The following is a 21,468-nucleotide window of genomic DNA, read 5'->3' on the forward strand; positions in this document are numbered from 1 at the left end:
CAGACTTTACTGTTTCCAGTATCAGCAAAGATGCTTCCATGACTAATTTCTGAATTATTTCTGCCTTGTGGTTACTTACACTGGGAAGTGTTTGCCAGCCTCAGAACAGAAGAAAATGCCTGATATTTCTCTCAGTATTTTCTTAAAGAGACAGCACATCCTCTTCTTTATCTCATGGTGATCAGCATAGTTACAAACCAGCAGGCAATAGACCTTGCAATACATTTTCTGCCTCTTCAAGCTTCTAATTTGAGGACTCTGCTCTGGACAGTATTATTTCTGAATAACTCATATCCCTAAACTTTCAAACTTGTATGAAAGGAAGGAATTTTTTCTAGGAAATAGTAATTTCTGTTTTAGATTACAACCGCCATTAATGGACATTTTTCCTATCTAGTGAGCTGAAGTCTCCAAAAGTCACTATAGTTGACTGCACTAAAGTTGCAGATTGATGATCTTGTTTTCAGCCTTCACCTTTCAGGGAAGACATACTACAAACTGTGGAGCCTGACTTTGTTCTCCGTTGGTCTGTTACCTCCCTTCTTTAGGTTAGAGCTTGCTTGAGCATCTTACTTGTAGCAACATATTTTGCACAGCTGAATGCAAAAGTACAAAGGAATTAAGTAATTGCAAGGACTGCCAGATTATAGCCAAGCCTTCATGAGCAGTGGGGCTGAGAATAAATATGCTCACCACTGTTATATAATAACCCAAAAATCTGCTTTCTGGACAGGCTTCAGTCAGGAGAAGAATTTGCTTCAACTGCTTCGTCAGTCAGATCCATGGTGTTGCTGAATTGTTTGCTTTCACCTCTAGCAGGACTAGTGCTTTGAAAAAAGTGATGACTGGCAGTGACCCTCCCACCTTTGTCTTTTTATATCAGAATCTTATACCTTTCTGTTTGACTAATTACTTTGCCTTGCATATTTAAGCAGCTGATTAGTGATCCCTAATTTAGACATTCTACCCTGTCTCTTTTCTTATCTTTCTACATATTTTTCTCACAGGTCTTTCTCAGAACTTAGCTGTTGTCCTACAACTTCTGACCCAAAGTTACATAGCTTTGCTGTGTTTGGGCTCTGTCTTGAATCCTTGGGATGCAGACTACTGGGAGGATTGAGGAAAATACTGCCTGTGCTGCTGAATTTTTAAACATTCTTCCCAGGGCTCTGAGATATCTTTTGATCAGCCTTGAACTTTTTGTTGCAACGTATTTGGTACTCACGAGAAAGTGCAGGAGTGGATAAGAGTCCAAAAGCTATACTAAGCTATTTAGTTATCTGGTGACATCTCATCTAGATTTGGGCCCCAGGGGCCCCAGGCCGCAAACTTCCCTGTAAAGACTTCCCTGTTCTCGTGAACGGAGAACAAAATAGCAAACACAGTGCCAGTAGGGAAACCTATTTTGTAAATGCATATCAGAATCGAATACGCTCCTCCTATCTCCACCCAAAAAATACACAAACAAAAACTGACTGAGAGATCAAGCTGAGTGAGAAGATGATTCAAAAGGGTGACAGGTATTGAGTTCTGTGCAAGCAAAAATTGAGTTAAATTATTTAAGTTGGGAAAGATGGAGATATGGGCTATAATATAATAAGAGATTTGAAGAAGGTAGATGGGGAACTTTAATCATCATGAATTTAAAAGCAACTGAATATGTGGACTAGTGATCTCTGGCCTTAACTGTCACAAACTACTTCATTCCAAAGAAACTGTCTCCAGTAGTGCCTGAACTATGGAGTATTCCAGAATGGGAAGAGGAGGTATCCCTAAAACCATCCTGTCCCTTACACTTTTTCTGGGACACTTGCTGTTGTCAAATAGGATGTTAGGCTAGGAACATCTTTGTTCTGACCCAGTACAGTTCCAGTGCACTAAATCAATCTGTCTCTATGTAATTATGGTAGAGTTGTTTGGGTTAGAAGGAACCTTTAAAGGCTGTCAAGTTCCAACCCCCTACAATGAGCAGATCTTCAACTAGATCAGGTTGCTCAGAGCCCCATCCAACCTGGCCTTGAACAATTTCAGGCATCAACCACCTGTTTGGGGAATCTGTGCCAGTATTTCACCACCCTTATTGTAAAAAATGTCTTCCTTATATGCAGTGTAAATCTCTTCTCTTTTAGTTTAAAGGCATTACCTTCTGTCCTATGGCAACAGGCCCTGATAAAAATGGTTCTCCACATCTTTCTTGTAAACCCCTTTAGATACTGGACACCTGCTATCAGCTTTCTCTTCTCCAGGCTGAACTACCTCAACTCTCATAGCTTTTAATTTTCAGCCAGTCTTGGTGCTGGATTCTTTCTAATAGTGACCCCTTTTCATGCTTTTATATCAGTCTGAGATGATGACAAAATATGTCAGTCCCCTATGTTGTATGCCAGGTGAAGCTGTCTTCTGTCATCTTTTTTTGCACTCGTCTTCCCAAATTCATTCTTGCAGTTAGAAAAGAAAGTAGAACAAATTTGAGGAGCCATCTTTTAACTGATAGCAAGGAGAGATGTATGCCTCTAGACTTGCTTCTAGGTGTTTCTTTTAATAGTAGCTGCCTAAGTCTTTCTGTCAGGTTTCTGAAGGAGATGGTAGAAAAATAAGACTGCCATTCTGAATTTGGAAGTTCCACTTGTGCTTGAAGGGATATATCTGCTTTTCAGCACTTCCAGAACAAAGATGTTCTTCTTTATCGTAAAATATCCTATTGGCCCTGGCTACATAGCAGATCAACCATTACTCGGTTGTCATCAGATAGTTTCATCTCCAGTAGTCTACCATTTCTCAGTCAGTTTTCTTACTGCTTTTTAATAAGGATATGGCTAAAAAATATGAGGTTCTTAGCCCTAGGATGTTTGTTAGTGCGCTTGGGCACTGTATTGGCTGATACTGTGTGAAAAGGCTCCTCAGTCTGGAGAACATTTACCTGGCTATTTGTTCTGAGGAGGAGGCTTTACATGGTAAAGGAAACCCTAGTGTTCTTCACTTTGCCTCTTGGATGTCTGGGATGGTGCTGGACAGGTCCCCCCTGTGATGTGCAGGGTAATGAAGTGGAAGGGCAAAGAGGATGGGGCAGAAGGGGGCAACCAAAAGACACTCCTGTACTTTACAGAGCTTACCACTCCAGCCCTGAGCACTAGCTTAACCTGAACAGGGGGTATCTTTGCAATAGGGATCCTTTAGTCTAACAACAAAAAAAAATACAAAAATATACCCAATATGACTTAATTTTAACATTTCAGTTAAGTACAGAAGAAATTACAGAAACAGAATCGCGGCATCACTAAGGTTGGAACAGATACTGATCTCTTGTCTTTGATGACCTGTGGTAGGAGCTGTGGGAATGGCATGAAACTGTGTTGGGGAGGTTTAGGTTGAGTGTTAGGAAAAGGTTCTTCACTCAGAGGGTAGTTGAGCACTGGAGACTGCCCAGGGAAATGGTCAGAGCACCAAGCCTGACAGAGTTCAAGAAGTGTTCGAACAATGCTCTCAGGCACGTGGTGTGACTCCTGGAGATGGCCTGTGCAGGGCTAAGAGTTGGACTTCAATGATCCCTTCTAACTTAGGATATTCTGTGACTGTGTGATTCTAATGATGTCGAGCTGAGCTCATTTATCGTGTAGGAATCTGAAAGAACTTACTGGAATAGCATTTTTTCTGTCTCTAAGTGGTTTGCTCAGTCAGCATCTACAGCTTCTTAAAAACTGAACTTCAATGCCTAAAAAACCTCAGAGCTATTATTGGAGATAAGAGGCTTAAAGATCTTTGAGGATCTTCTCTTCTTAGTCTTCTGCCAGTCTTTAGTGTGTAAGGGTTTATGGTCCTGTCAGCAAAAATGTGTTCAGCTCTGTTGCAGCCCTATATGAAGAGTGCTAGTCAAGAGAAAGGATGCATGAAAGTAAACTCTCTGCATCTGGCTTCTTTCAGGATGAACTGCCATACACACCAACACAGCCTTCTCAAACAAATCGTTGTCCTGATAATGCCAAGTATTTTCTGGAGCTAAAAGTTTCCTTGGCTGGTCATTTAAACAAATTACTCAGTCCTGTGTGTGGACACATGGGACATCCTCATCAATTCCTCTGTACCTAGGATATCATTTTCTGCCAAGATGGTGTGCCCTGATTTCTTTTTCTGTGTCACTTGATATTCTTTGGTCTCTTGACTGTGTATCAAGGCCCTTGCAAGGCTTTGATGAGTTTCTATTTGGTTGTATTTTTACCTGAACTCCTGTGGTACAAAGGGCATAATAAAATTCCTCGTATCAGTGGACCTACAGATGTAGATTCTCCATGTCATGAGTCATTGAAGGCATCTTTGATCCTTCTAGACTGCATGGCCAGACGTGCTTTGTCATCTCTTGTGTCAACCTGACTAGCAAGATGCCCCAGACCTTGGTGAATGTACCATCCTTTATATGATTTGTTTATTTATTTTTTTTCTACAGTAGATAGCTATTCTTTAGTAAGTAGACATCTGCAGGACACTGCCTTTCCCCTTCTCCCAAAGAGATATTAACAGGGAATATCTCCTTGGTTTAGTGAGCTTATTTGGAAAGACTGGAATCTTAAAGCTTGTTTGACTCATTCACATGAACATGGGGAGCTGATGGTTGTTAGATAGATTAGTTTGCCTTCTTATGTCTTATTCTTGCAGAAAATACTATTATTTTGGTTTTCACTGATGAAGAACAATTCAGACATGCCACCAAAAATGTGTGAAAGTTCTCTAACCTGGTTCGTATTTTTTTTTATATCTATGAAAAATGTTTTCTTTGTGATGATTTTGGATAGCACACATGCTAGTGTTCATGGAAGTTGACCAAGACCTATTCCCAAATATCATTTCATACATTGCTTTGGCACCAGCCTAGGCAGTGTAGTGCAGAGCAAGTGTATGGAAATCCACTTATGTAGTGCATTTGCTTATTCTCAACTCAGGTCATCACATGGCACTTTCAGCTGAGTGTGATGAGGTGTACACAGGACAAAATACATGGTCCTAGACACAAAAAAGGCAGTTTTAAAGTTTTTGTCCATGTACTGTGAGTCAGTGTTTGTGTCTTGTTAGCGTTGTCTTGCTAATCAGTGACTTGTGTTATTCTTCATGTATAAGATAATACCTGAAGCCTTGTTCACTGTGCTTCCATTGTGTGTTGGTAGGGCAGAACTGCAAAGAATTACTTGGGCAAGGTTTACAAAATTCTGATGGGTATGGACATCAGTGGTGTGGAGGTAAACGCTACTCCTGAGTAGTAGCAAGTAGTTCAGCTGCTCCATATTTTTTCATTGATCTGCTTCTGACAATTACTTTGATGAGATATGTTTCCTCTGAGGAAGGAACATCAAAGTGGAGCTACGTAAACCTTAATAACTTTCCTTATCGCTGCAGTTCTTCCTGCTTTGGGACTAATGTAGAAACTGTAAGAGCTTTTGTTATCTCAATTTTACATAAATTCCTGTTAAGTGATGGTTGGATCGATCTGTGTTGAAACTGCATAGCTTGAGGAAACAGAATTTTATTGTGAGTTTGTTGCTACAGTTCTCGAACGGTACTTTCAAGGCTGTGACTTCAAACTATGTGAGATGCTTATTCTTGACCTTAGCAAACACTAGAGACAAAGGGACTGGCAAAACATCTGTCTGGTTCTGCAGGAGGCTGTGAGCATGGCTTAAAAGGGCCTAATCAATTTTATTATGAAATTTATTATGATCCAGACACATTTTCCTTAGTTTCAGAACTTTTGTACTGAAAAAGAATCCTCTGAGCATGACAGCAGATAGTCTGCCTGACAGCACTGCCTGGCGAGTGTCCTCTTGTTTCTGAAGTACAGAATCAAATCCCATCTCCCTTTTGTTTATGATATGCTTACCTGTGTGAGAGATTGTGGGGGGTAATGTGCAAAAGACCTAAGTTCATGGAGTGCGTTGTCGTCTTCTGGTCCTCCCGGGAAAAAGCAGAGGTTGTACTTTTTTGGAAGCAAGTTCCACTTGTATTGTATAGATCAGATATTTGTCCTGTACTGATGTAGTCATATGTGTTTGGTACCCTTCAAAACAGAGGAGGAAGCATTAGAAGAAATACTACCCTGTAATAACTGCCTCAAGCTTAGCTCCCTGTTGATGCCCCCTTCAAAGTCTGTGTAAAATGCATGCTATAGAAGTGTAATTGGCAAATTTATTTAGACTTAGAGATACAGGTGATTATTGGCTCTGGGGTTTTTTTGTTGTTTTATAAGGTGGAGAAAATACACAGGGGTGATCAGATGGATGAACATCTTTACCCTGCAAAGAAAATACCACCGGTAGCAAAAGGCGACACCGATCAAGAAAAGGCATCTCAGAATGTTACTTCTTCAAAAGCAGACCCTTCGTTAAAGCTGAATATGGAGACCACATCACTGAGCAGCGACTTGAAGCAGAAAGTTGTTAGCATCTTGCTGAAATACTCCAATGGTCTCTGGGCTCATGCACTCCCCAAAGTTTATCAAGACACTTACCAAGCAAAATTTCCAGAAGACATTCTCAGTAATCTGGAGTTGCTGTCAGATGTGTGCACGGTGGATTATGTCTCTGAAGCCCCCAGAAGGGCTATCCTCTATGCTAAACCCCAAAGATGCACTGATGAAAATCTAAATGTCACTGAGAAGGTCCAGAGTCATGATGGTGTGAAGGCTACAGCTGAACAACAGGATGAAGAATCCAAGGACCAGTATCCAGAGAATATAAGTGTTCCTTCTCTAACCATTCCGTCAGAAGGATCTGTGTCAATCATGGTGTTAGAACTGAAAAACACTAATGAGGTCCTAATTAGGTAAGTTTGTATTTTGGGGTCTATCTTTTTTTTTCTATTTTTATAAATCCACATAGTGACATTGTGCAGATGTGCCAGAAAGGAGTTGATGAAGAGGAGGTTTCAGGGCTTTATTATTTACTTAATTTTCTAAGGAAACTTAGGAATCCTTTTGTTTGTGTGCTTAAATGGAAATTTTCCGAAACTTCTTCTGTCCTGAACTAATTGCTTCTTTCACTAGCTTATATGAAATCAAGGCAGATTTGACTTGCCATTGCAAGACTTTTTAAAATAACCCAACTACAACACATTCAGATATTGCAGTTGTTCTTAATAAAATGTTTTTTACTTCTATAACTGACTAGATGTAACTAGTCTACTAGTCTACTAACTAGACAGGACTTGAGTATGCTCAAATTCCACTTTGATTTTCACTTCTGGAAACAGATGAGCTTTCATACAACAATAAACTACTAGTGCTTCTTGATTTGGTTGCTGATCAGTCCAGCCTCAGAGGACAGTGTAAGTGAATTGTAATGGCTGTCTTAGGTATATGTTATTGTACTGTTCCAGGATACACTATAAGAAGCTTTGTATACTTCATCGTTGGGATAAAGTACTAGAAATCCTAGCAGTTCTTTAAAACTTAAAAAAAAAAAAAAAAGAAAGTCAAATCCTGAATATTTTTGTAGAGGATATTTCACTTTTAAAATTTTTCTAAATTGACCCTTATCTTAAAATGTTTATGGGTCACTTCACGAGGATGAATTGAGTGACTGTGAGCTAATATACTATAGAGACAGGTCTCTGTTTTTTCCCACTAATTCCTGCAGTTTTCACTTTCATTAGATAGTTTCAGTAATTCTCAGATGAGGATTGAATTAAGTAGGTGTGCAGTTTCCTTACAGATCCTATTACCCCATTCCTCATTGCTGTTTGGCAGTATTCAACATACAGGGCTTATAGCTGAAATCTAGATAGCCTTTTTCTCTTTAGCTCTCAGTAATGTCTTGAACTTCAGGTGTCACTCCACTGTTTGAAGTAATGGAATCTCAAGGCTGGTAATCTGTAGCAAAGATCCCCTTATTTGGGGGTTACAGGAGGAATTTTCATTTGAGAATGTAGCCATCTTTGTTTTAGCAGCTGTTACCATTCCTATATTGTGCTTTTTCTCAGATAATCTTCTGTGTGCATTGCTTATACATTTATTTTGTATCCTGGTCTCACCACAAAGCATAATTTAAGGCAAGCTTCTTCATCTGTCAAAAAGATTTGTACTATATCCAGCTGAACAAGTCAGTCATTTCAGCAAAGAAGATGCAATTGGAATTTGTGAGTGAGCCTCAGCTTAAAAAAAGAAATCACGGAAGGAAGAAAGAGAGGCTTTATGTTTCAGGTTGTTCCTGAGAGATCTCTTTGAAATTAGTCCAAAGCATGAAAGATGATGATGATGAATAGTGGCAGGAAAGACAGCCCATTTGAGACATAAATGTTCTGTTCATAGAGATACAGAAACAGACACAATGCATATGTTTTGCATTGGGAAGAACAGAAAAAAAGTACATCTATTACTCCCAGCTTGCTATGCAGGTGGAACTTAAGTCTGCAAAACTTCTTCCGTCTCCCTGTACACCTTTTAATTCTGGCAGCATTGATAACTTGCTGCACATGGGAGTAACAGTTCTTAGCTCTCTAATCTGTTATTTCAAGCATGTTTCCACTAATTATTTGGGAGGAATACTGCATGACACTGCTCAGCTGAGAGTGATTATATTAAAATTTCTCTACAAAGCAGCAATTCCCAAATTGTGGACCATGTTTCTTGGACAATATTAAAGTTTCTGAATTTGTCAACTCTGTGCAGGTAGATGATGAAAATTAGTGGTTTCTTGGCCTAAGGTACAGACATTACTACTTGTGGTCATGGGCAAGGTGAATTATCTGGGTACGATGCAACTAGACCTGAAGGGAATAGTCTTTTTGCCGTGACAAGAAAATGTTCACGTGGATTTATAGGAAGGAGACAGTGCATGGGCTCATCTGTCCTCACATGTCCTGCCAGTCCATTTCTGATTATCTACACAAGGACTGTGTAGGGGCTGTTGGTTGGTGTTGGTTTTTGTAGGAAAAATAATATCAAGATTCCTCTTTCGGTCTGGGGGAGGGAGCCGTATCTCTTTGCTTTCTTGGTATGTGGCTAAGTGTTGTTTGGCTGAAACCTTTCAAATGCAGTAGTAATGAAGGCAAAGCTGGAAGGCTTGGTGCTGTTTCTTTTTTGAGACATGGAACAGTTCAGTGAGAAGTCTGAGGTAGTCAGAATGAAAGTGAGGTGATAGAAACACTCCCAGATATTTGCTGTATGTCCACAACAGTGTGACTGAAGGCAGAGATAATACACTAGGTGCTGCATTTGAATTCTCACAAGAAATAATTGACCGTCACGGTTTATTCTCAGCTACTTTAAGTTTCTGTGCTACAGCTTGCAGGCCTTTTTCCCCTCATCTCTTTGCATAGATGGAATTGCACTGTGTGTTTCACTGTGGAAGCATAGCCCTCTGTTCCTTTCACAGTGGAGCAGCAAGCATTACTGGACATGTTACTTTTTTCCAGTTGAGACAAAGAATGATGCTGAATGCACACTTGTAACGTCTGGCTACCTGCATGTAGATTAGCCTCTAATACACTTTTTTGGCGGTAGCTTTATGGGATTCTTTTCTAAAAAAAATCTGGAAAATAATTTTTCAGTTGTCTTTGAGCAACCCAAAACTTCTACAGTATTATGCTCATCGATTACTAGAAAATAGTGAGGCAGGAAATTTTGAGAGATTTTTCTACTTTCTGTTGAGCTATTCCAACTATCTATTAGGTACCCTTATGAAATAAATGTTAAAGAAACTTTTAGGTGTGGCATACATGACTGTCACCCCACTTTATCTCCATTTTGAAGGAGATGAACATTGTTTTGTAGAAACAAAAAGGCTGTCATCCTGAGAAGTGTGAGACTGTCTTTAGGAAAATTAGGGTTCCCCTGGAATGTGATCAGATTTAATTTAATCTTAATAAAGTCACCATATTATATCATAGTACAATATCTGCACTAATTTTGGGTATGCAGGAGACCTTCACAATAAACTTAAATGTTTATAGGATGATGACCTATGTTGTAGAATTGTGCAGTATAAATGACGATATGAACATGCTGAAACAGTAGCTACTAAATACAAATTTGTAAGTTTCCTTTTGCCTACTCTAATCTGACGTGTTTCTGAAGCCTTCAGAACTTCCTATTTGGAGTTTTCAGGAAGTTTATATACTTCACTAAGAACAAACTGCTTCAGTAGGAACCATTAGGTCAGCAACCTAATGCTGATTGATCTGGAGGGGAAGAGTAAACAGCACATGGTTTAAGAGCTGATTTTAAAAAATATTTTAGTTGTGTTGTTTTGGATCAACCTTAGTGTAATCAGATTAAGGTAGTGTTTGTTAATGACAGAGTAACTTTCTTTTTCTATAGCCCTGTTAGTGGGAAAAGAGTTTGAATACTAGTGTGCTTAGAAAACGTATGCATCCATAATTTACTCATAGGTTCATATAGGCATGGAAATGTTCTTATGTTTTTTATTCAGCTTTTCTGAAGTTGTATCCTAACTCTTGTGTTGGTTTTTGTTTTGTTTTGGGTTTGTTTGTTTGGTTTTTTTAAATATTGTAGGTATGTGGGCAAAGATTATTCTTCTGCCCAGGAACAAATGGAATATGAGATGAAAGCGTACTATGGTCAGAACAGTACCGTGTCACCAGCTCAGTCTCTGAGTGTTGGGCAACTTGTTGCAGTACATGCCGAAGAAGACGCCTGGGTGCGTGCTCAGATAATTTCTCTAGAAGACAACAAAATAAAGGCAAGTAATTACCTCTTTTGGCACTTGGAGAAAGAACTGAAACAATCTTACATTTTAGATACCTGGCTAATTCTTAAATATGCTTCGCTAGCATTCTCTCTTTTCTTGCCCTGAACTGCTTCTGTCTTCAGTTATGTGAGAAATTAGGACTTTTCTGAAGTTAAGTGATGGCCAGAATTAAATGGTCTATCAGGTTTTTTTCGATAAATAATTTGAGTTTGGGGGTTTTGTTTTGAGTTTTGTATGGGGCTGGGCCCTATAGCACTTTGGTACTGAAAATGTACCTCTGATAGGAGGAACACTGTATAACCACTATTTGAAGTGGGACAGAGGAAGAGAAAGGGAAGATGGAATTCACTTGCTGTTAGAGCTTTTTGGGGTCTTGTACTGAAATATTTCTAACGTGCACTAAATAGCAAGAAGATGAGAAGGTTATATTTTCCCCTTCTAGGCCTGGTATTCTGGGAGTTACATGTAGAATGCATTTTAATTAAACCCCACTGAGATTAATTGATTCCTCTGTTAAACTTTCCCTGGGCCAAGCAGACTCTTCTTACTATCTGCAGTGAAACTAGAACATATATTAGAAGTTTAAAAGAAGTTTAAAACTTCTCAGTTATTTCTTGCCTTGTCAAACACTGATTATACCCTTTTATTTTTTTGTTTGGTTGTTTCTTCCCCCAGTTATGTGACTTTTTATCCAGGTCTTCTTAACATACTTATAAAGTTGAACTGTTTCATAAATGCTTAAATAGCACATGTGTTAGAACGGAGGATTTTCTGAAAGTTAGTATGATACCCTTCAGCTGGAGCTTGTTGGAGAGTGTCAGAACTTGGTTTTGAAAGACTTTTGGGTTTAGAGAAGTGGCAAGAACATAGGTGCCATGCTTGCCTCTAATTTCTCCCTAGCTAGAGCTACCAGCCAAAGGAAGGCTATTGCTTTATTGCAGCATTTGCTGATTATCCTCTGACACAGTGTTCAGACCTTTTTTCAGTATTTGGTAAGCAGACGTTTTGCATGGTAGAGTTTAGAAAAAAAGTTGTACTAAGTCCTGTAAAGCCTTCTTTCTCTTACTTTAGCTCCAGTTATTTGCTGCCAGTCAGCAGTTTCCATAATGGTTTCCTGCACTGACCGTGGTATATGTATCAAAGTTAAGACAAGCATTAATCAAAATGATTTAAAAACAATAGACAAAGCTTATAATGGCACCTAAGTGGTATGTGACCTTTCAACACTTTCAAAACTTTATGAAATCTCTGAACATTCAAGCAGTAAGATAAATATTAAATTAATGGTCTAATATTCTACTAAATGAGCAAAGTGGAACTTTCCTGTGGCTGCACAGAGAATGTGATAACTGAATACATTTTCCCCAGGCCCAAGAGAACATATTTACAATGATACTGATGATCTTATGCCTTTATTCCCTTTTCCATTTTCAGGTACGCTATGTTGATCATGGCTTCACTGAGTTTGTTGAAAGCAGCAGTGTGTACAAACTACAGAAACAGTTCAGTTCCCTTCCTTTGCAGGCTGTAAAGTGTAAACTGGCAGGTAAGAGAAGGGCAGTGCTGACTGTACAGCTTACTGTTGCACGATTTATGGATTGAAGCATCTGGGAGTTTTGATCCTTGTTTATAATAACTCTGTGTATGATAGATTTTTGTCCAGCACACCTAATCTAAAGAGACACGGGTAGACATGGAGAGAAAGAAAAGGGAGGGAGAAAGGATATGAAGAAGGGTTTTATAAAGAACCCTTGGTATTAGAAGACAATTATATCCAGTATCTGTGTGGTGGAGCTTAGTTGTTTCTGCACTTGGATGTCTTTGTCCCTTTTATGTATGTGAGCATAAAGAAATAAGAGGAAACATTTACTGTTGTGTGAAACAATGTACTAACACAACATCTTTTCCAAAAATGAGGCACATCTCTTTTGGCCAGGTCAGGCAATATTTCTAAATATGGGCCTATTTAGTTATTTTAAAGTGCTCCTTCCCATTACCTGCAGACTTCCTAGGCTCTGCTGGAATTTATTTAGCTTTCTAAAACTGGTAGGCCTTTCTAAGTTTTTAAGAATATTTTATTTTTAATGTGTGAAATTGCCTCGAATGGACTTGGCTTTTTAGTTTGGTTGGTTTTCGATACATTCCTTTGTTCTCTACACATTTGTCTCAACCCTTTCGGAAGAGGGTCCTTTCTATTCTCCCCCACCCCCAAAGATGGCTATCTGTGTAAAAACGCAGAAATTAAGTAGAATTTAAGTAGGGGTGCAGTACAGCTTTTCTTTGCTTCATCCTGATTCTTGGAAATATTCCTGTGGTGAACACAGACCTAGTTATTGTTTTTCCCTTTGAATACAGTGATCCATAAAAATATGGTGTGTCTTACAGGACTTGAAGCCTTCTGTGATGATCCTGTCCTAATAAAGACTGTGGAATCACAGACATGCTTCAAGATATTTGCTGTGGAAATACTGGAGAAAGGTGACATTCCTCTTCTTGTTCTCTATGACACGTCTGGAGAAGACGATATCAACATCAATGCTACTTGTCTGAAGGCATTGTATGACAAGTCCCTTGAACTGCACCTGCAGGTACCGTTGTCCTTCTTCCTTCTTAATTCATTAAAAATCATTGACTGCTGAAGTCTTAGATGGACAAAAAACAGTACTCAGAAATTTGCTAAGTGGGGTTTTTTTCCCCTTTCGTGTCAAAATCTTACTGTTGCAGGTAGATGCACTATATACAAATGTCAGAGTAACCAGTGTTTTCTCTGATGGAAGCCTGTACTGCCAAGTGCCATCCAAAGGCTTGTCTAGACTCTATGAAGTCTTGCAGAAACTGGAAGATTACTTTGGTTACAAGGTAGGTTCTGTGGTGAGGGAAGTGGTGAAGTCATGTAGCCTTTCCTCAGAATGTACCAATCACTTTGCTTGCACATAGGTTCAAATTTCTGTGGTAGCCACAGACTATTCTAAAAGGCTATAAATTCCCTTCCTCCTTTGGGGCTTTTTGGTGTGCATCTTTCAGCATGAACAGTGTCTTTTGATGCTTTCTTGTTCACAAGCGGTCTCTAAGGCTTCAGTAACTACTTATAACTTTTCTTTAATAGTTAGAATAGCAACAATGTGGCTCTTAATGGGAAGCTGCCAATGGAAACTGCGGCAGGTTGGTATAAACCCTGGGGAGATACTGCCGTTTTTTTTTTTTTTTTTTGATGGAAATTTTACTCATGCGATGGAGTTGAGGTGCGTAAACAGCCTGGCCCACAGCACACTGTGCAAAGCGGCAATAAAAGCACTTTAGACCAAAATCTAAAGACTGAGGTGTGTTCTTTTTAGCCTGCCTTGAACCTGGAAATTCAGTGGCTTCGATCTGATATGCTGCATCACTTGTCCCCGTGCACCCTTAGGTTTTGAATGTTGTGGCTAATATCAATTAGAAGTGATGTGTAGGAGGGGTTTCCTGAAGGCTTAAGTTGCTTTAAAAAGGGCGTGTGGCAGAGAAGTCTGACATTCCACCAGCCATTTACAGACACGTGCAGCAATCCTCACTAGACTCAAGAGAATTTATACCAAAGAGATCTTAAGAGAATCTAATTTGTTGATAATTCAGCTGAGCCTCACAGAATCAAATCATGTAATGCAGATCCTTAAAGGTCCTTTTAGAACTACTGCTTATGACACTACTGTGTTGAAAGTGTTTCTTTAGGTGTATAAGTTAAGCTTTAGACCTGTTGTGGAATCATCTGGAAATATTTTATGTTAAACATGCTTCAGTTATCAAGATTCAGTTTCAAGCAAGCTGAACACTGAAAGAAAGCGTATAGAACTCTGAAAGTTTTAGCAACACAAAGAAAGGCAGCCAGACAGGTATCTCAAAAGTTTTTACTTTTGGGAGAGGTTACATGTTATGTTATTGTTGCCATCAGAGACATTGGTCTTCAGATTCTTTTGTTAACAGGGTAAAAGAAGCAATCTTGACTTTGCAGCTAATCTTGAGGGTTGTTTTTCTTTTATTTTGCCTGGGCATTTGAACAAAATAAGGTGTTGATGGTTCTTCAAATAGAGTTTCTTCATGCTTTTTATAGCATGGCCATTGTCTTGTTATGTTATTTACTATTATCATGGTGAATGTCACCCCCATGAGACTTTCATTTGAGTCAGTAGTAGATTTGGTTTGCTAAATGTCTCAAGAAATTGTATGATTTAGAATATAAGCTAGGAGCTTCTTCAGGTTTCTCCTCTAAACTGCTTTTGCTTTTCAGAACGGTAAAGTAATGGTTGGTGATTTCATATACTGTGTTTCCAAGTGTTGCTTTTTCCTCCTGACACTTTGTATTCTCTCAGTTTCCCTGTAAGATACAGAGCTTGGACTTAAAGGTTTTCCAACTGGGGAAGCTTAGAACAACGTGATGGGAAATGTTTCTGAGTCTGGAAAGAGACTTTGTACTTAACACAGCGTTTTTGCTTCTCAGAAATGTTTATATCATGTGTGGCTTTTGAAATGGTTAGTTGAGTGCCAGATAGTAATAGCTCCACGCTTTTTTGTTTCTGGTTTTGTATTTGCAGCAAACTTCCGAGTTCAGTGTGTTGCTACCTTTCTGTGGCAAAATCTGCTTGTTTCCTTCCAAAGGAAAATGGGCACGTGTAGAGGTAAGAAGTATTCAAAAAAACAGCCACAGTTTTCCCACATAGAAATGTCTCTTTCGTTTTGTTCTACTCAGTCTGAATTTTTAGTTTCCTTGAAACATTTTATAGTGTGTGTCAGCGAGGTTTTTAACCTCAAAATTATGCTCTTGGTTTCTTCTTTCAGATAAAAATTATTCACACTAGACGGGCACTGGATGTGCAGTTCATGGATACTGGAACAGTTGCAACTGTGAAAGTATCAGAGCTCAGAGAAATCCCACCACAGTTCCTGAGAGAAGTAATCGCAATACCTCCTCAGGTATAAAGACGTGTTGTAGCCTAACCTATATTAGTTCTCTTGCCAGTGTCTGTGGTGCTGCTATTTCAAGTTTTATGTAATGAAATTTTGTTTTGTTTCGTAGCATTCAGCATTGCAGTGTGTTTCATTGTGCATCTCTGTCTGAAATAAATCCCAGTGCAGTCCTGTGTATGGGCAGTATGTTGTGTATGTTTGATGGCACTGGTTTTGCGTGTTGACCTTGTCCCGTTCTGTTTATCATACATTGTTGAGTCTGTCAGCATTGTCCTGTGAACTGGAACTTGTAGACTAGTTTTCATATTTCTAAATTATACTTTGTATACTTAATTCTGTTCTCAGGCTGTAAAATGCTGCCTGGCAGATCTGCCTCCTAACACTGGCATGTGGACTCCAGATGCTGTGCTGTGGCTGAGAGACGCTGTAATGAATTGCCCTGAATTTAGCATGAAGGTAAATAGTCAAAGTGCCTATGGAACTTGAAATCCATAGGCGTGGGAAGAGAGCGTTGGAAGAACAACTTTAAGAAATTTAACAATTCAACAAATTGATTTTTGTTACAGAATTGTAAAAGTTTATAACCAGCTATTGGACATAAATTCTAAACCGAGTCCTTTTCTTAGGACATTTGACATAAAACTTACTTGCCTAAGTGTTTTAGCATCTTCTCCTTTCCCCACAAGGGTTTAGCAACTTTCACAGCAGCTTTTCACATTTTGCTGTGTAAGTCCAAATATGCAGCCAGAGTTATTTTGCCAGCTGATAAGAAAGAAACACAGTTGTTCACATTTCAGCACATAAAACTATGCAACTTTGGTGTTAATCTTGAATTACTTTTATGCCTCTTGTAAGCATAGCTTTTTCTCCTTCTGCTCTTTTGAGAGCAGCTTTATTTTTTTGTTTACTTTTTCTAATCAAGTTTGATTTCATATGTGCTTTGTATACTTAGGATTTTTATCTTTGAGATAAAATTATTTCCATTTGCACTGTATCCTAACCAGTTCAATTAACTGAAAATACCCTTCTTAAGGAAATCCATTACTAACTACAGACTAAACAAAACTAATTTCCTCAAAAATTTTATTCCAGGTACTGTTAGAGCACTTTGAAGAAGTGCTTTGTAGCTTTCCTTAACTTTTTTCTTGCTTTGGTCTGAGACTTAACGCCTGTTACATCTGGGTTTTCTAAACATCCTCTTCCAAGAGAGTTTGTGTTTGGTGCTAATTTGTGCTGGATTAAATAGCAGACAGCAGATGTGTGCTTTAATTGTGGAAAGTTTTTATTCCTGGCTAGGAGCATCAATGGAATAATCTCTAAAATGTTACATACTTTCTCAAATTAAAATTTCAGTGCTTTACTATTAATAATGCTGGCATATCTGTTGTTAAATAGGAAATATTTTTATGTTGGTTCTTGAAAATTATGCATGATACAAACCTGGAAGCTTTGTTTGTCTTTATTTTTTTCCCATCCTTAATTTAATAGGCTTCACTTCCCATAATGGCAGGAAGATATTTTGAAGAATCATGTGTGAATATTTAATAGTTGTTTAGATCTGTATGGACACTGGCTACTGTTCTCCTGAAAACTAGAATTGTATAAACTAGTATTGGGATTGAACCTGTTGAGCAGAACAAAGCTCAGTTCAAGCTTTGTACTTGCTTTACATGAGTAGAATAGTTGCAAATGCTCTTTTTATCTGCTGTGATTGGTCTACTATCCACAACTTCTTTAATGTTTTTGGGAGAATCTTGAAAATACTTCTGTGCATAATGCAATGAACTGTTGCCGCTTGAGTCTTCATTACAAAGTCAGATGTGCATTTAACAGTTACTAACTGGATATTAAACTGTATTTTGTGTTCCAAGGTGATTAAACAGGATGGTTCAAAGGGAATTGCACACGTTTACTTATTTGCTCCAGAGAATTTTCCAGACATGGATCGAAGCATCAATAGACAGATCAAAAATGCAGACTTGTGGAAGCATCAGAAAGATGTTTTCTTGAGCGTTACGCCCAGTGGGACTACTTCCACGAAAGCTATGGGTGACGGTGTTTCAGCTCTGCAGTTAACTGGTGGGAAGCCAGAGAAGGGTTTGTCTGATCCAGCCAGAGAACCCAGCAGCGCAGTGTCTGCCATCGATATGCCTCCTCCTCTACCCTTGCCAAAGCCTGGCGAGCTCATGGATATCTATGTGTCAGTGGCCTGCCATCCAGGTCACTTCATTGTCCAGCCTTGGAATGAGCTGAACAATCTGTATGCCTTGATGGAAGAAATGATCTTGTACTACAGCAGGGCGGAAGAGAAACCTGTGAATATTGAAAAAAACAAGCTGTACGCAGCTAAAATTGGAGATGAGTAAGTAGATACTTAAATTACTTAAAAACAAAATCTTTGAAAGCAAGCTTAACTCTGCTAAGCTAGGCAAGCCTAGCTTTGCTTAGTCCGCACTGTTAACCAGGTGGCAGATGTCCAATGATATCTGAGAGATTAAGGGAGTAAATGAGGTTGCAGTCCCTTCCTGCTTCCAGGCTGTAGTTGGAATAGTTGACTTTTATTCAGCTAAATCCAGATCTGAGAAGCCTCAGACATGGTTAAGGTGTTTTGGTTGTGTATTATTTTTCTGGTGCCTTGACAGTGTGTGAATATGAATTCAAATTGTCTGTCCTTGTTCTCTCCCGTCTTAGGTGGTACAGGGTCATAGTAAAAGGAATTCTTAGGAACGGTTTCTTGTCAGTGTATGAGCTGGACTATGGCAAACATGAGTTTGTCAGCATTCGGAAAGTACAACCGCTCACGGATGCGTTTAGAAGACTGCCTTTCCAAGCTATAACAGCTCAGCTTGCAGGTAGGTAGCAAGCATTTACGATTGTTTTTTGCTAAGGTCTTGCATCAGTGGGGATACCAAATGAACAGAAAATGTAAAGTGGACAAAATCAGAGGTTAGTGGTGTAATTGGGTTTTTTTTCCTGAAGTGTACCTGCTTGCAGAAACATGCTTAACCTATACATGTTTGTGTCATCAAAGTAGCTCTGCCTTTCTTCTTGGCGTGGGTAGTGACAATTCTGTTTTGTTATTTGTTTGTTTCATTTAATGAAGCACTTCTCATTATCATGTGCTGAAAATGAAGATTACTTAAACATTCAGCTTAACATTTACAGCAACTGCTTTTTATTGTCATGAAATTTATTGTTCAATGTGTGTGATATCTAGTGTGCAAAGGACACGGAAATCAGAACTAAATGGTTTTTTGGTTGCTTTAACGTAAGCAGTTGTGAGGTGTGAAAGTTGTGATGTGTATCTGTTGATAAGAATTGAATGTTCTGATTATCCTAGTTTACATAAAATTTGGAATTTTCCAGTGCGTATTTGGAATCCAAAATTGCCTGAAATATATTGGTTTTTTTCAGACAAACAAAAGACTCTACAAGAGGAGTGAGGGCTTTTAATAAGCTTAAGTAAGATTAATTTCCTTGAGAATATGAGGCATAGAGAGTGTGCATACATCTGAGACAATTTAAAAAAAAAACAAAAACTTGATCTCTCCTTGCTGTCTTTTCCAAATTTTTCTTTCATTTCTGTGTCGCTTCGGACATCTTGTCGAAGTCAGTTCCTGCTTTCTGCCACCGTTTGGTCAGCACTGGTCTAGATTTCAGTCGCAGAATGTGCCTTTTGGAAGTGACAGGCCACAGGGTTGGTGCTCTGATCCTGGTTTTCCTTCTGTGGTTCTGTTTTCCTGTGTGGCCTCAGTGTGACCTTGGGGGTTGCTTTAGACGAGTGATGATGGATGTGTTACCGACAGGCTGGGTCCTGGGAGTGCAGTGCTGTGATGAAGCTGATTTCTAGCTGTGTCTGTCTTCTGGGGTAGTACAGGATTCAGCTGAAACAGCCTACAAGCCGTCCACTTTTTGTGCTTCACAGAGTCCCCCAGGTAGCTAGTTAAGCTTGCCTCTGAGATGCTTCATATTGTCAAAGCAGGCCAACTGAGCCTGGAAGACCGGTAACTGTTGTCTTGCTATTCTTTCACTTCTTTCTCTCTGTTTTCATGTCTCCCACCTCTTAGTCTCTGGTTTGTTCCCTTGTAAAATCCCATTTGCTTCCACAGCAGCCTTTCCTAGCATTAATTACCCTTTCTTAAGTGTTGATTACCTATTGGCTTCTAATTCCTTCTGTAATCTTCAGGCAGCTGTGTTCCTGTGTTGTCCTATTAGTGGCAAGCTGCTGCTAATAGTAGAGGCAAAGTATTGTCACTTTGCTGTTCTACTTCTTTTACCCACGAGTTGGTTTTTTGTGTATTTCTGCATGATATTTGAACCCCTGTGTCTAAATACTGTGCAGTGGCAGTGGCCTGGGGAGACTGAATCCCAAATCTGCATGAGCCACTTCTTTCTAGCCATATTTAAAAACCTGTTTATGTTCTAGCAGACTTGACTTTGTGGGATTTTGAGACTTTGCTTTGCTCTGACTTTGACTTTGCTCTGAAAAAAAATATAAGAGCAGCTGTGAGGCATTTAGGCAGCATTTTAATTCGTTTCTGCCCTCTGCAGAAAGTTTGGGACTTGAAGGTTTGGTTGATGTTTTAGTAGCTGATGCTGCTGTGAGATGAAGAAAACTTCATCTAAAGAAAGGCCAACAGGGCAGATAATTTCAGCATCCTCAGGCTGAAGACAAAGAAATTTTGTTTCAAAGGGAACTTTCAAAAAAGGTTCCTGATATGCCCTGGTCATGCAAGGCAGCTGATATACTTTGAATTTCTCAGTGAGTCAGTGCATTTGCCTTTAGCTCTCCATATCTTTAGACTTCAAGAAAAAATAAATGTCCTAGTCTGTGTAATAATTAACCTTGTTTGTGTGGGAGGTGAGTGAGCTTGTGTTTCTTTTCTAGATTTAAGTTGCATTCATTAGCACTTTGACATCTGTTTTCTCAAGTATTTAAATACACACCACTTCTTTATAAACTTAATAATTCAGATTGATCTAGTCTATAAATGACCTTCTGTTTTGCTTTACATTTATCCTAGGAGTGAAAAACCAGCAGTGGTCAGAAGAGGCATCAATAGTGTTTCGGAATCTTGTAGAGAAGAAACCCTTTGTGGCACAGATACAGGCAGTTAATGAAAGCACTAACCCTTGGGATCGAAAAATAGTGACTTTTCTTGTGGACACATCTCTTCCACATACTGATACATGGATTCATGATTTTGTGTCACAAAGTCTTGTGGAATTTTCAAAGGGTGATTAATCACCACTTCTGAAACGTAGCTGCTTAGTGATGAAATAAGTAACAGGCTTTGAAGAGAAATATAACTACTACATGGCCTTGAAGACATAATGGGGATAAAACTGAAATATCTGTGTTTGTTTAACAAGTTTGGTTTCTGTTGACTTCAGTTGATTTTTTGAAAATTTTCATGTTGTTTACCATTGTAATGATAGAATATTTAGGTTAAAATATTTAAAAAGTTATTTATCAATAAAACAATGTTGAATTTTGTTCTTGTGATCATTTCCTAATTTTGGAGGGTTTTTTTATCTCGTAGTATTACTCACAGCCACTTACTGGGTAGTCCTCCCTTTAACAAATATTTTTATTACCTGTGAATCATGGATGTAGTCCTCAATATTTCTGAATTTATTGTCAGAGACATGCATTTCTGGTGAGCTTTTCCCCTTCCTTAACTTCATAAGCATTGAGTAGTGCCTTGTTTGAGATACTGCATTTGTGGGGCTTAATGTTACAGAAGGGTTTGCGCTTTGTGTGCTCACTGGTCTGTTTGCTGTTCTATAGCAATGATACCATTTCTCTGAATTCTCCTCTCTCCTCCTCACCCCACCA

General features: G+C 38.9%; 1 protein-coding gene across 4 annotated transcripts in view; it reads left to right on the forward strand.

Moving 5' to 3' along the window:
- Nucleotides 1–21,126, forward strand: part of TDRD7 (tudor domain containing 7) — a 42,995-nt gene extending 21,869 nt beyond the window's left edge. For 3 of the 4 annotated variants that reach the window (XM_027884658.1, XM_027884659.1, XM_027884662.1), the window contains 11 exons: nucleotides 6,233–6,807; nucleotides 10,496–10,682; nucleotides 12,126–12,237; nucleotides 13,077–13,279; nucleotides 13,416–13,550; nucleotides 15,257–15,340; nucleotides 15,501–15,635; nucleotides 15,975–16,085; nucleotides 17,501–17,991; nucleotides 18,321–18,481; nucleotides 20,654–21,126. In XM_027884658.1, coding sequence (XP_027740459.1) covers nucleotides 6,233–6,807; nucleotides 10,496–10,682; nucleotides 12,126–12,237; nucleotides 13,077–13,279; nucleotides 13,416–13,550; nucleotides 15,257–15,340; nucleotides 15,501–15,635; nucleotides 15,975–16,085; nucleotides 17,501–17,991; nucleotides 18,321–18,481; nucleotides 20,654–20,874 — 2,415 coding nt within the window. In that variant the 3' untranslated portion in view covers nucleotides 20,875–21,126. The remainder of the gene's footprint in view (nucleotides 1–6,232; nucleotides 6,808–10,495; nucleotides 10,683–12,125; nucleotides 12,238–13,076; nucleotides 13,280–13,415; nucleotides 13,551–15,256; nucleotides 15,341–15,500; nucleotides 15,636–15,974; nucleotides 16,086–17,500; nucleotides 17,992–18,320; nucleotides 18,482–20,653) is intronic. The other variant, XM_027884661.1, reaches the window with a different exon arrangement.
- Nucleotides 21,127–21,468: the final 342 nt, after the last annotated feature.

Source organism: Empidonax traillii, unplaced genomic scaffold (assembly GCF_003031625.1).
Source record: "Empidonax traillii isolate 1590-97213 ecotype Southwest subspecies unplaced genomic scaffold, ASM303162v1 scaffold152:size925058, whole genome shotgun sequence".
In the NCBI taxonomy this organism is placed as follows: domain Eukaryota; kingdom Metazoa; phylum Chordata; class Aves; order Passeriformes; family Tyrannidae; genus Empidonax; species Empidonax traillii.